General features: G+C 44.4%; 1 protein-coding gene across 1 annotated transcript; it reads left to right on the forward strand.

The window, feature by feature from the left end:
- Window positions 1-4,337: 4,337 nt before the first annotated feature.
- LOC106815993 lies at window positions 4,338-11,640 on the forward strand. Its single transcript, XM_014820524.1, has 5 exons — window positions 4,338-4,678; window positions 6,749-6,881; window positions 7,033-7,170; window positions 11,078-11,227; window positions 11,438-11,640. The coding sequence occupies exons 1-5, from the start codon at window positions 4,427-4,429 to the stop codon at window positions 11,638-11,640; spliced, it is 876 nt and encodes a 291-aa protein (XP_014676010.1). The 5' UTR covers window positions 4,338-4,426.
- Window positions 11,641-14,751: the final 3,111 nt, after the last annotated feature.

The raw sequence follows: 14,751 nt of genomic DNA on the forward strand, positions 1-14,751 counted from the left end.
CGCTTCAACTGCACAGTACTAGACGCTGACTGCATACCGGAGTACACTTGCGCCACCTGGGAGATTTCCTGTGATAACAAGAGGTGTATTCCTGCCGGCTGGCAATGCGACGGTGCAGATGATTGTGGCGACGGATCCGATGAAGCTGGCTGCGGTAAGCCAACAGATCGTCATAGATGCAAACCACAAAACTCGAGAAATGAAACAGCACATTTTTATTTCGGAATAAAGCTATAATTAATAATGCAAGACACTAATATACAGTCGTTGTTCCTAATATTATATAAAGTTTTAAAGTTTTTAGCTTGTATTTGATGTTATTTAATAGATGGTAATATAGAACGCCATCTTGTTTGACAGTCATTGTTGGCGTTTCTACGTGGGATGTCAAAGTTGAGTTTGCGCGATGAGCACGATACGTACTGAGATGGCAGGCGAGAAGATAATATCGAGAATGCGTTTTACATACACGCATCTACACCAATATTCACCTCTTAACAAGCGCGCACGCACGCACGCACGCACGCACGCACGCACTCACGCACGCACGCTCACACACACGCACACACGCACGCACGCACTCACACACACGCACACACGCACTCGCGTACGAGTGAAAGAGATGGTGATTTACTGAATAGATTTATTAGCTATTATAGATTATAGTTATTATTGAAACAAAATGATTTATTGCATTTTAGCTGAAAAGACCTGTTCACCAGATCAATATCAATGCGCTAACGGGGAATGTATTAACGCAACTAAACACTGTGACGGCATACCAGACTGCTGGGATAGTACCGATGAATATAGCTGTCGTAAGTATAACAACTATACGCACTCTGTACATGACTCATCTACGTAACGAAAATTACACTAAAAAGACGACAATTTTGCGTGATTAAGAAGTTAATTATATTTAACACGAATACGATTATAATTATGAATATGATCATGATGAATGAGATAATGAATAAAGAATGGATAATCATATAATCATATGATTAACATGACAAATAAAGGTAAGATAAACTAGGATTAGTATTAGGAGTATGATTAGGCTAGTACTAGTAGGCCTATTCCAGTTATTATTCTGATAGCGATAATAATTGTGACCGCTATTATTAGTAACAGTCACGAGGTTACCGGGCAGATTAGAAAGGATTTTTTTAATACTATTACGAATTATTTGAATAGAATTTGACGAAAAGGAACCTTACAGCGACGTGGAAATAATTTTTTTTATACTATTACGAAGTATTTAAATAAACCTATTTTTGCTCGCAGCGCCACCTTCCTGCACCTCAGAAGAGTATACGTGCGCTAGTGGAATCTGTATTCCTCTTAGCTACGTGTGCGACGGTGAATATGACTGTGGGACCACTGACGAGAGCGACGAGGAAAACTGCGGTATGTAATCTTACCAGTGCTCGCGAATCTTGTACATATCGGCATTGCTTGAAAGTTATTACACCAGGCGAATTCAAAACACGAGTTCGGATAAATAGACGCTGAGATAGACGCTGAGGTAGACGCTGAGATAGACAGCCGGATAGACAGATGGGCGAACGCACGGATAGACAGATGGGCGAACGTACGGATTGGCGAACGAACCGGCAGACAGACCGATAAATAGACAGAATAATAAATCTTTTTTTGCGTGGCGAATTGACCTGCTCTGTTTAATAACTGACGTGTAATCTAGACACGCTGCTACGTAAACGCATTAGAGCGTCCTAGACAATTAATAACTTCCTAAATAATAATAATAATAATAATAATATTAATAATAATAAAGATAAATAGTTATTATGAATTTAATAATGTAAATAATCGATCTCGTCACGTTCAGGGGAGTGCGATGATGTACGTGAATATGACTGTGGAGGAAGGGGATTCTGCATTCCACTCTCTCGTGTTTGCGACGGCCATGATGACTGTGGAGATATGTCAGACGAGTCGGATTGCCATGGTAATTAGAATCATCAGTACTTCTATTAATACTATTAGTATTCCTACTACTACTACAACAATATTGTTCATACTAGTATCCCACCAACGCATTGTTAAAGGTCCATGAATTTAATGCTGTAATCATGTCACATATTGTGTTAAATAAATCAAAAATAATAAATACATAAATACATAAATAAATATATAACTAACTAACTTACTAACTAAATAAATAACTAACTAACTAACTAACTAAATAAATAAATAAATAAATACCTAAATAAGTAAATAAATAAATAAATAAATTACTATAAAAGCATTAGGCTACTACATAATTTGCGCAATTGCAAATATACGTACATGGCGTACACATTCGGTCATAATTCACACGACTACATGATTCTACGCTCGCCGTGTATGAATAGCTACTAGTTATGATGTTGAATTTACCTGCAATGTTATCTGTGAAAATTAGACTGATGATTCTCAAGTATAGTGCGCTCGGTGGCGTTACTACATTCGCGTTCTCGCCGCCATGTGAATGCGCATGCGTCCTGAGGCCCTGGCCGTACCACGTGGCCTTGTCATGCTTCGCGAGTGCGTGACGTCATTATATCCACAGATAGTTCGTGCAGTGATGACATTCTGCGCGTGCGTACTTTCAGGGTGCGTCTGCCCATCCTCTCAGTTCACGTGTGGTGATTGCACGTGTATAAGTCTGTGGGATGTATGCGATGGATTCTCAGATTGCGATACGGATGAGGACGATTGTAAGTACAAGGCATGTTAGACTGGTACCTACTATCTCTTCACTCTTTACTAATACCAACTACTTTGTTGTTATTATTTATATCCATCGTTTACCTCGTTAACATATTAATAGAATGACCCTCAACGCGATCATTTCGAACGACGATACATTTACATATATGTACGATGTTACTGCCTCCCGCTTGTTTCAGCGTGTGGTGCAACGAATATTTCGATCAGCATATCTATATATCAGATATAGCTGTTGTGAAATTACGACAAAATCTTAGCAACGTATTGCTGAAGCAATGATAAAGGCTGCTTATACGTTTGCAAAGACTGCGTATACGTTAGCAAAGACTGCGTATACGTTAGCAAAGACTGCGTATACGTTAGCAAAGACTGCGTATACGTTAGCAAAGACTGCGTATACGTTAGCAAAGACTGCGTATACGTTAGCAAAGACTGCGTATACGTTAGCAAAGACTGCGTATACGTTAGCAAGGATAAATGCTACGATAGATATTAACGCAAGCTGTTTTCTGAGGACGCTATATATACGATACAGAAAGACAACCGATGACGAAGTGCGCGGATGTGATGGCAGTATGCCTGTATGGCGCATAATTCTGTCGTCTGGCCACGCCATCGACGTGTGCCGATATTGTTTTTATCTAGAGAACCCCGATTGTCTTTATCAGGTCCGTGCTCGCTGGGACAATTCACATGTGGTAACGGAACATGCGTTGACAACACCAACAGGTGCGACAACGTAAACGACTGTGCGGATGGCAGCGATGAAGAAGATTGCGTGTGTGAGTATACGAATCAGATTACAAGTAGATCGGTGGTATAAATCACAGAAATGTGTGAAATGGACACTGGCGCGTGCACCGGTTACTAATCCGCCCCACATAGATTTGACGAGCCTGCTACGGAGACGCCGTGAATTTATAATGTTTCCGATTCGATTTTATATCGATTATAATTATATCGGTTTAATTTCGCATTTTATCAATTTATATTTCGCCGACATCAACTTAATTTGGTTATTTACTCAGATGTATGGTAGCCTCGTGAGTCAAACTTCTCCAATCTATGGTGGTCGTTGTTTGTCCGCTGTGAGGTGGATGTTGTTTGTCCGCCATGATTTGTGGCGCACGACTGGTTTAGGCGTGTACTTTTCACGTGTAGTAGTTTGGCGTGAATTGTGGCTACAGGTTTATATTACGTGCAACGGTATATATCAAAATATGATCGAGTGAATCCTAACCAATTTGAGTTCACTGTAATAAAGTGTTACGCGTGCATTAAAATAGGGTGCAGTAGCATCTCCAAATACGATGAAACGAATAATACGCCCACACAACAGACGGCTGTGCAATCTCAACGAGATCTGAATCAAACGATAATATTAATAGGCGGTATGTTCTTCTCTCTTTGCATAAAATCAGCATTGACACAGCCACCTACAACTACACAGCCACCTACAACTACACAGCCACCTACAACTACACAGCCACCTACAACTACGGCACCAGGAACCACAACACAGCCACCTACAACTACACAGCCACCTACAACTACACAGCCACCTACAACTACACAGCTGCCTACAACTACACAGTCGCCTACAACTACACAGCCACCTGCAACTACACAGCCACCTACAACTACACAGCCACCGACTACAACACAAGAACAGTGTGTCGCGTATGAAGGAATGAGCCAAGGACAGACGGTTAAAGATGAGCAGATCACGGATAACATGGGTAGAAGTGCTGCGGATGTTAAACCCAGTAACGGTGGATGGACGCCGCCAAATGATAACCCGTTTGTGCCTTCGACTACGTACATCCAGATCATTCTCGGTGAGGGAGCTATAGATCTCAGTGAAGTGCGCGTGGCAGGATCCGTGGAGAGCTACATGATCTCCTTGAGTACCGACCTAATTTTCTACCATAACCTCTCTATGGTGAGTTATCAACATACAGAGAACTTGCGAAGATGACGAGATTATTACTCTTTTTTATCAGAGATATTTCATATTTCTTATTATTTTCAATCAACTGCAAAGCAAGTGGCAAATGTGAAAAATATAGAAACAGCTTAGATGACACACACACGTACACACGTACACACACGCACACACACACACACACACACGCACACACACACACACACAACGGGGCGGCCTCCTGGTCGAGGATCCCCAACGCCCCGGCGATTGCAGATGGCCAATATATGTGCCGATACAATAGAGGTTATTATTATATTATATATATTATATTAATATTATAATTATATTATATTAATATCGTGTATCGTGTATCGTGTATCGTGTATGTGTCGTGTGTCGTGTGTCGTGTGTCGTGTGTCGTGTGTCGTGTGTCGTGTGTCGTGTGGTCGTGTGTCGTGTGTCGTGTGTCGTGTGTCGTGTGTCGTGTGTCGTGTGTCGTGTGTCGTAGTGTCGTGTGTCGTGTGTCGTGTGGTCGTTGTGTCGTGTTGTCGTGTGTCGTGTGTCGTGTTGTCGTGTGTCGTGTGTCGTGTGTGCGTGTATTCGTGTGATCGTGTGTCGTGTGTGCGTGTGTCGTGTGTCGTGTGTCGTGTGTCGTGTGTCGATGTGTCGGTGTGTCCGTGTGTCGTGTGTCGCGTGTGTCGTGTGTCGTGTGTCGTGTGTCGTGTGTCGTGTGGTCGTGTGTCGTGTGTCGTGTGTCGTGTGTTCGTGTGTCGTGTGTCGTGTGTCGTGTGTCCGTGTGTGCGTGTTGTCGTAGTGTCGTGTGTCGTGTGTCGTGTGTCGTGTGGTCGTGTGTCGTGTGTCGTGTGTCGTGTGTCGTGTGTCGTGTGTCGTGTGTCGTGTGTGTATAGTGTCGTGTGTCGTGTGTCGTGTGTTGTGTGTCGTGTGTCGTGTGTCGTGGTGTCGTGTGTGCGTGTGTCGTGTGTCGTGTGTCGTGTGTCGTGTGTCGTGTGTCGTGTGTCATGTGTCGTGTGTCTTGTTTCGTGTGTCGCGTTTGCGTGTGTCGTGTGTCGTGTGTCGTGTGTCGTGGTCGTGTGTCGTGTGTCGTGTGTCGTGTGTCCGTGTGTCGTGTGTGGCGTGTGTCGTGTGTCGTGTGTCGTGTGTCGTGTGTCGTGTGTCGTGTGTCGTGTGTCGTGTGTCGTGTGTCGTGTGTCGTGTGTCGTGTGTCGTGTGTCGTGTGTCGTGTGTCGCGTGTGTCGTGTGTGCGTGTGTCGTGTGTCGAGTGCCGCGTGTGCCGTGTGCCGTGTGCCGTGTGTCGTGTGTCGTGTGTCGTGTCGTGTCGGCGTCGTCGTGTCGCGTGTCTTGTCGCGTGTCGTGTCGCGTGTCGTGTCGCGTGTCGTGTCGCGTGTCGTGTCGCGTAGTCGTGTCGGCGTGTCGTGTCGCGTGTCCCCGTGTCGCGTGTCGTGTCGCGTGTCTCGTGTCCGCGTGTCGTGTCGCGTGTCGTGTCGGCGTGTGTGTCGCGTGTCCGTGTGCCGTGTCGTTCGGCGTATCGTGTCCGGCGTATCGTGTCGGCGTATCGTGTCGCGTATCGTGTCGCGTACTCGTGTTCGGGCGTATCGCTGTTCGCGTATCGTGTCGGCGTATGCGTGTCGCGTATGCGTTGTGCGTATCGTATCGTATCGTATCGTATCGTATCGTATCGTATCGTATCGTATCGTTATCGTATCGTAATCGTATCGTATGCGTCATCGTATCGTATCGTATGTATCGGGGTATGCGTATCGTATCGTATCGTAATATCGTATGGTATCGTATCGTATCTGTGGTAATCGTATCGTATCGTATCGTATCGTATCTGTGGTAATCGAATCGTATCGTATCGTATCAAATCGTTCATATTAATATTATTTTTGTATTATTTTTGTATATATATTATTATATATTAATATATTATATATATATATATATATTCATATATATTATATATTATATATATTATATAGTATTCTTATATATTTTATATATTTATATATTATATTATATTATATTATAGTGGACTATATTTGACTATATGAATATTTGTCTCAGGCGTTCGAGGGACACGCGAAATTTCTTGTACCGGAGCTAGCACGAAGCATTAGAATATATCCGTTGACGCTGCTCACAGGGGAAATGGAGCTGAACGTAACGATAGAGTTATATGCCTGTTTCGAAGCTGCAGGTAAGCGAAATGTGGAAGAACGCCTTCCACTCTAGTATTTATTCTTTCTGCTATTATGTGATAAGCACATTAATAAATAGTGCTGACAGCAATTCGCATCGGCGTTGCATGGAATGGCGATATAACAGATCTCATTACCACAACTTTTCAGTCACCACCCAACCAGGAGCCACAACACAGCCACCTACAACTATAAAGCAGCCACACTACAACTACATCAGCCAACCTACAGCTACACGCCACTACAACTACAGCCAAGCCACCTACAACTATACAGGGCCACCTACACGTACAGGCAGGCGCACGCTAGCAACAAAACAGCCACCTAAACTACAGGCAGCCACCTACAACTACTACAGCCACGGGCTGCTATACTACACAGCCCACCGACTACAAACACAAGTAGCCATGTGTCGCATATGAAGGAAATGAGCCAAGGACAGAGCGATTAAAGATGAAACATTGATCACGATAACATGGGTAGAAGGGCTGCGGTGTTAAAACGGGCAGTAAGCCGGTGGATGGACGGCCGGCCAATGATACCGCCGTTTGAGGCGCCTTGTACTAGCGTACTATCCAGATCATTCTCGGAGGAGGCTATAGAGCTCAGTCAAGGTTGGCGTGTCAGGATCTGTGAAGAAACTACATGATCTCTACGAGTAGCCGACCTAATTAATCTACCAAAACCATTTCGACGGTGGTTCTTATAAAAAAACGCTTTCGTAAGACGTGGGTCGATATTACTATGGTATATGAATAATTCGTAATGCACGAACATTTTTGTGGTTGGCGAGTGGACTTTTAAATCGTACCAGCGTGAGCATATCTCCAACATTTATTGTTCTTCAATTTTCATGTCTCCCACCTCAGCAAAGCTTTCAACTCTTGTAGCGAATCAATAGATGAACGAAATTCGCAAAATCTCAATTTGCCATACGCAAGATCGTATAATTATAATATAAAACCAAACACATATACTTCGTAACGTGTCTAATCTCTGTAAATGCAGCAGTTGTATCACAAAACTATATGCGAAGCAGGATTGTTCATTTCTTCGCGCTAAGTGTGGCCCTAAGAAAAAGCTGACATTATTTGATACTTGTATTCGCAGACGTTTGAGGGAGACGCGACAGTTTCTCATTCGGTATTAGTCCGCAGCATACGATATACCCATGACGTTGTTTCGGCCGGCAATCGCAAACTAAAACATGACAATAGAGTTGTATGGCCTGTTTTCGGCAGGTGAAGTGTAAGCGATAGGCGCGATGGAGGCCTTTTAAAACTGCACATAATTAGGATATGGCAACCGCATATGTGTTTCGTATCTTAACATAGTGATAAGCGTTATACTGAGAATGCCTTGGGTGCAGTAAATTTTATTTTTTATTTTTGTTTTTTTTTTTTTTTTTTTTTTTTTTTTTTTTTTTTTTTTTTTTTTTTTATTTTTTTTTTTTTTTTTTTTTTTTTTTTTTTTTTTTTTTTTTTTTTTACCGTTCTGAAGGATCTAATGCTGGCAGCAATTTACTTCCGCGTAGAAAGAAAATAGCGTGAAATGATTCTTCTCTTTGGGCCATTATTCAGTGCCACCACCTCTAACAGGCAGGAACAACGAACTCAATCCACGCTAAGACTACAGGCAGCCGCCTAGCACTACACCAGGGCCGGCCTACAAGCTAGCATACAGCCACCTACAACTGACACAGCCTACTAAACAACTACGGCACCAGTACCCCTCCCCCCACAACAGCAGCGCACCTACAACTACACAGCCAGCCTACATACACAGGCCACCTACAACTACGGCACGCAGGACACGCACGACAACAGCCACGCTACAACTACGGCACCAGAAAGCACGACATCAGGCCACCTATCAACATAAAAAAGCAAAAAAAAAACAGACCACCGACTAGCAACACAAGTACGCATGTGTCCGGCATATGACGGAGGAATGAGCCAAGGACAGACGATTAAAAGAGAACTGAATCAGGATAACATGGGTAGAGGGGCGCTGGGCGGGTGTTTAAACGCCAGTAACGGGTGGATGGAACGGCCGCCAAAATGATAACGCGTTGAGCCGCTTGACTACGTACATCCAGGATCAATTTCTGCCGGCGGAGGGAGGCTTATAGAGCTCAGTCAATGGTTGGCGTGTCAAGGATCTGTGAAGACGCATACATGATCTCTACGAGTACGCGACCTAATTAACTACGCAACGCCATTACGACGGTGAGTTCTTATACAAAAAAGCGCTTATCGTAAGACTGGGTCGATATACTCATGGTATATGAATAATTGAGCGTAATCACGAAAATTTTGTGGGTTGCGTGGACTTTTTAAATCGTACACGTGAACAGTATTCTCCAAATTTATTGTTCTTCAATTCATGTCTCCCACGGCTGCACTAAGCTTTCAAGCCTCGTTGTAAGCGAATCAATAGATGAACTGAATTCCAAAAATCTCAATTGCCATACCAACGATCGTTGTAATTATAATATAAACCAAACAACATATAGTATGCTGTAACGTGTCTAATCTACTGTAAATGCACGTTATAACACAAAACTAACTAGCGTAGCAGATTGTTCATGTTTTTCGCGAGGGGTATGTGCCTACACAAGAAATCCTGTCTGACGTTATTTTGAACTTGTATCAGACGTTTTGAGGGAGAGCGACATTCGCTGACAATTCGGTATATAGTCCGCAGCATACGAATATATCCCGATGACGTTGGCTTCCGGGGGCAATCGCCAAACTAAACTAGACAATAAAAATTGTATTGCCTGCTTCTAACTGAAGGTAAGCGAGAGTCGGTGGAGCCTTTACAACTCACATAATTAATATCCAACCCATATGTGTTTTCGTATGTTGTAACATGTGATAACGTCATATTTTGAGAATGCTTAGGCAGTATTGAGTCCCGTTATATAGGATAATGCTGGGCAGAAATTTACATTCGCGCGTAAGAAAGAAAATAGGCGTGACAATGAATTCTTCTCTTTGCCATTATTCAGCCACCACCGCAACCTGGAACAACGAACTCAGCCACCTACAACGTACGGGCAGCACCTAGCAACTAACATCTACCTACAAACTACACAGGCCACGCATAGCACTACGACACGCAGAAACGGGCAGGGAACACAGCCACTACAAGTACACAGCCAACCTACAACTACACGAGCCACCTACAAGCTACACAGCCACCTACAACTACGGCAACCAGTAACAACACAGCGCACCTACAACTAGCTACAGGCCACCTACGAACTACAACAGTCCAGCACTTACACTACACAGCGCACTCTACCACTACACAGCGCACCTACTGAACTACACAGGGCCACTCTACAACTACGGCACCAGGAACCGACGAATGCAGCCACCTACAAACTACGGCTAGCTCAGGAAGGCGCACGACACAGCCACCGACTACAAACAGCAAGTACCAAGTGGTTCGGGATGATGAGGGATGAGCCAAGGACAGACGATTAAAGATGACTAATCACGGAATAACATGGGTAGGGGGGCTGCGGGTGTTAAAACGCAGTAACGTGATGGACGCCGCCAAATGATAACAGGTCCGCTGACCCGGGCTACCTCGCGTGTTGTGCCTGTCGACTCGTAAGTGCCAGATGAGGTGCTCGGCGAGGGAGCTATAGAGGGCTCAGTCAAGTGGCGTGTCAGGTATGCTGTGAATACGCTACATGATCTCTACGAGTACCGTGACGGCTAATTAACTAGCCACGCCATTTAAACGAGGTGAGTTTCTATAAAAAAAAGCGCATTTTCGTAAGACGTGGGTCGAATATTACTAGTGGTAATATGACTATTGCGTATTCACGGAACTTTTTTGTGGGTTGCGTGACTTTTTAAATCGTACACGTGAGCATATTTTTCCACATTTATTGTTCTTTTTCAATTTCATGTGCTTCCCAGGCGGTGGAGGGCCTCACAAGCTTCAACCTTGGTCTTGTAGCGAATCAATAGTATGAACTGAATATTCGCAAATCTCAATTGGCCATACAAGATGTTGTAATTATTAAAATAAACCAAAACCATATAGTATCGTAAGCGTGTCTAATCTACTTGTAAAATGCACGGTTATACCACAAAACTATAGCGACAGCTTGTTCATTTCTTCGCAGCTAATGTGGCCTAAAGAAATCTGACGGTTATTTGAACTGTATCCAGAGCGTTTGAGGGAGACGGTGCGACATTCCTCAATTGCGGTATTAAGTGCGCCGCGCAAGGCAATTACGAATATACGCCGGATGACGTGCTTGCCGGGGCAATGCGGCAACTAAACATGACAATAGAGTTGTATGCCTGCTTCCTAGCTGAAGGTAAGCGAGAGGTCGGTGGCCTTTACAACTGCAACCTAATTAATATGCCAAACGCCATATGTGTTTGTATGTTAACATGTGATAACGTCATATGAGAATGCCGCTTAGTCAGTATTCCGTGTATAAGGATAATGCTGGGCAGAAATTTAGCTATCCGCGTAGAAAGAAAATAGGCGTGACAATGATTCTTGCTCTTTGCGCATTATTCAGGCAACGCACCCACCTGGACAACAACTCAGGCCACCTACAACTACGCAGGCAGCCTACAACTACACAGGCCACCTACAACTACATCAGCCGCTAACACTAGCGAACACGAGAAAACCAGGACACCGCAGCGCAGCCTACAAGCTACACAGCCACCTACAACTACGGCACCAGTAACCCACAACACAGGGGCCCAGCCTACCTAAGCATACACGCTCACCTACAACTACACAGGCCACCTACAAGCAACGGCACCAGGAACCCACGACACAGCCAGCGCTACAACTACGGGCACACAGCACCACGACAGCAGGCGCACCGAATACAACACAAGGAGTACGCATGTGTCGCAAGTATGAAGGAATGAGCCAAAGGACAGACGATTAAACGATGAACTGATCAGGCGATAACATGGGTCAGAGGGGCTGGCGTGTTAAACGCAGTAAGTGGAATGGACGGCGCGCCAAACATGATAACCCGATTTGTGGGCTTCGAGCTACGTACATATTCCAGATCAATTCTCAGCGAGGGAGCTATAGAGTGTCAGTCCAAGTTGGCGTGTCAGATCTGTGATACCTTACATGATGCTCTAGCGAGTACCGACCGTAATTACTAGCGGCAACCCATTACGACGGTGAGTTTCTTATAAAAAAACGCTTTTCGTAAGACGTGGGTCGATATTACTATGGTATATTGAATAATTGGCGTATTCAGCGGAAACATTTTTGTGGGGTTGGGTGGACTTTTTACATATGCGTACACGTGGACATATTCTCCAACATTTATTGTTCTTAAGAATCAAATTTCAATGTCTCCTCACCTCAAGAAGCTTCAAGCCTCATTGTAGCAAATCAATAGATGAACTGAATTCCCAAAATGCTCAATTGCGCGATAACAACGATCGTTGTAATTATAATATAAAGCCAAAACACATAATAGTATCGTATACGTGTCTAAATCTAGCTGTAAATGCACGGTTATACCAAAACTATAGGCGACCAGATTGTTCATGTTCTTCGGCGCTATGTGGCCTGAAGAAATCTGACGTTATTTTGAAGCTTGTATCGCAGACGTTTGAGAGAGAAGCGGCCGACATTAGCCTCAATTCGGTATAGTCCCGCAGCAATACGATATACCGGCGATGACGTTGCTTCCGGCAATCGCACTAAAGCATGACAATTAGAAGTTGTATGGGCCTGCTTCCTAAGCTGAAGGTAGAGCGAGAGTCGGTTGGACTCTTTAGAAGCTCACATAATTAATATCCTAAACCCATATGTGTTTCGTATGTTAACATGTGATAAGCGTCATATGAGAATGCCTTAGGCAGTATTACCGTTATAAAGGATAATGCTGGCAGAAATTACTTCCGGGTAGAAAAGGAAAATAGGGGGGGGGAGGGGGGGGCGTGACAATGATTCTTGTTGACTCTTTGCCATTATTCAGCACCACCCAACCTGGAACAACAACATCAGGCCACCTACAACTACGCAGTCCACGCTAGACAACTACACAGCCACCTGACAACTACAGCAGCCACCTAGCAACTACGACAGGCCAAAACCAGGACAACATCCACTACATAGCTACACAGCCACCTTAACAACTACACCAGCCAAAAAACTACAACTACACAGCCACCGTAACAACTACGGCACCAGTACCGCACAACACAGCCACCTACAACTAATCTACAGCCACCTACAACTACGGCAACCAGAAAACCACAACACAGCCACGCTACAACTACAGGCAGGGCCAGTAAAACCACGGACACAGGCCCACCTACAACTAACGGCAGCCAGGAACCACGACACAGCCACGCGACCTACAAGCACAAGTACCGATGTGTCGCATATGAAGGGATGAGGGCAAGGACAGAACGAATTACAGGATTAAGCTGATGGCAGCGGGATAACAATGTGGTAGAGGGCTGCGGGTGTAAAGCGCAGTAACGTGGAATGGACGCACCGCCAAATTGATAACCCGTTTGTGCCCTCGAGCTACGTCCATTGCCAGATCATTCTCGGCGAGGGAGCTATAGAGCTCAGTCAAGTTGGCGTGTCAGGATGCTGTGAATACGGCTACATGATCTCTACGAGTAGCCGACCTAAATTAAACATACCAAAGCCCATGTCGGACGGTGAGTTCTTATAAAAAAAACTGTTTTCGTAAGACGTGGGCTCGATATTAACTAATGGTATATGAATAATTGCGTATTCACGAACATTTTTGTGGGTGCGTGGACTTTTTTAAATGCGTACACGTGAGAGCCATATTCTCCAACATTTATTGTTCTTCAATTTTAGTGTCTGCCACACGCTCAGGCAAGCTTGCCAACGGGGTGTGTGTAGGGCGAATCAAATAGATGAACTGATCAAAATCTCAACATTGCTATACTACAACGATCGTTGTAATTATAAAATAAAACCAAAGCAGCATATAGTAATCGTAGCAGTGTCTAATCTATGTAAAATGCAGCGGTATACACAAAACTTATAGCGACACGATTGTTCATTTCTTCGCGCTAATGTGGCCTAAGAAATCTAACGTTTATTTGAACGTTGTATTCCAGGACGTTTGAGGGAGACAGCGAGCTTCCTCATTTCGGTTATTAGTCTGCGCAGCATACGAATTATACCCGATGACGTTGCTTACGGGGCATATTCGCAACTAAACATGACAAATGAGAGTTTGTATGCGCTGCTTCCTGAGCTGAAGTAAAGGCGAGAGTCGGTGGACCTTTACAACTTACATAATTAATATCCACCCCCCATATGTGTTTCGTATGTTAAGCATGTGATACACGTCATATGAGAATGCCTTAGGCAGTATTACCGTTATATAGGATAATGGCTGGCCAGAAATTTATTTCGCGCGTAGAATAAAAAATAGCGTGAGCAAATGATTGCTTGTCTCTTTGCTGCATTATTCAGGCGCACCACCCAACCTGGAACAAAACTCAGCACCTACAACTACGCAGCACCCCGAGTACCAGCTACACAGCACGCTAGCAACTTACAGCAGCCACGCTACAAACTAGCGACACCAAGAAACCAGGACAGCAGCCACGCTACAACTAACCCAGCACCTACAACTAGGGCAGCCAGTACCCACAACACAGCCACCTACAAGCTACAACAGGCCAGCTCTACAACTACACAGCCACCTAGCAGACTATCAGGAACAGCGGCACTACACTACGGCACACAGAACCACTGGACAACAGCCACCATACAACTAGCGGCACCAGGACCCCGACACAGGCCACGCGGACTAAACAACAAGTAGCAAATGTGTCGGCATTATGAAGGAATGAG

The sequence above is a fragment of the Priapulus caudatus genome, unplaced genomic scaffold (assembly GCF_000485595.1).
Source record: "Priapulus caudatus unplaced genomic scaffold, Priapulus_caudatus-5.0.1 Scaffold1255, whole genome shotgun sequence".
NCBI lineage: Eukaryota > Metazoa > Priapulida > Priapulimorpha > Priapulimorphida > Priapulidae > Priapulus > Priapulus caudatus.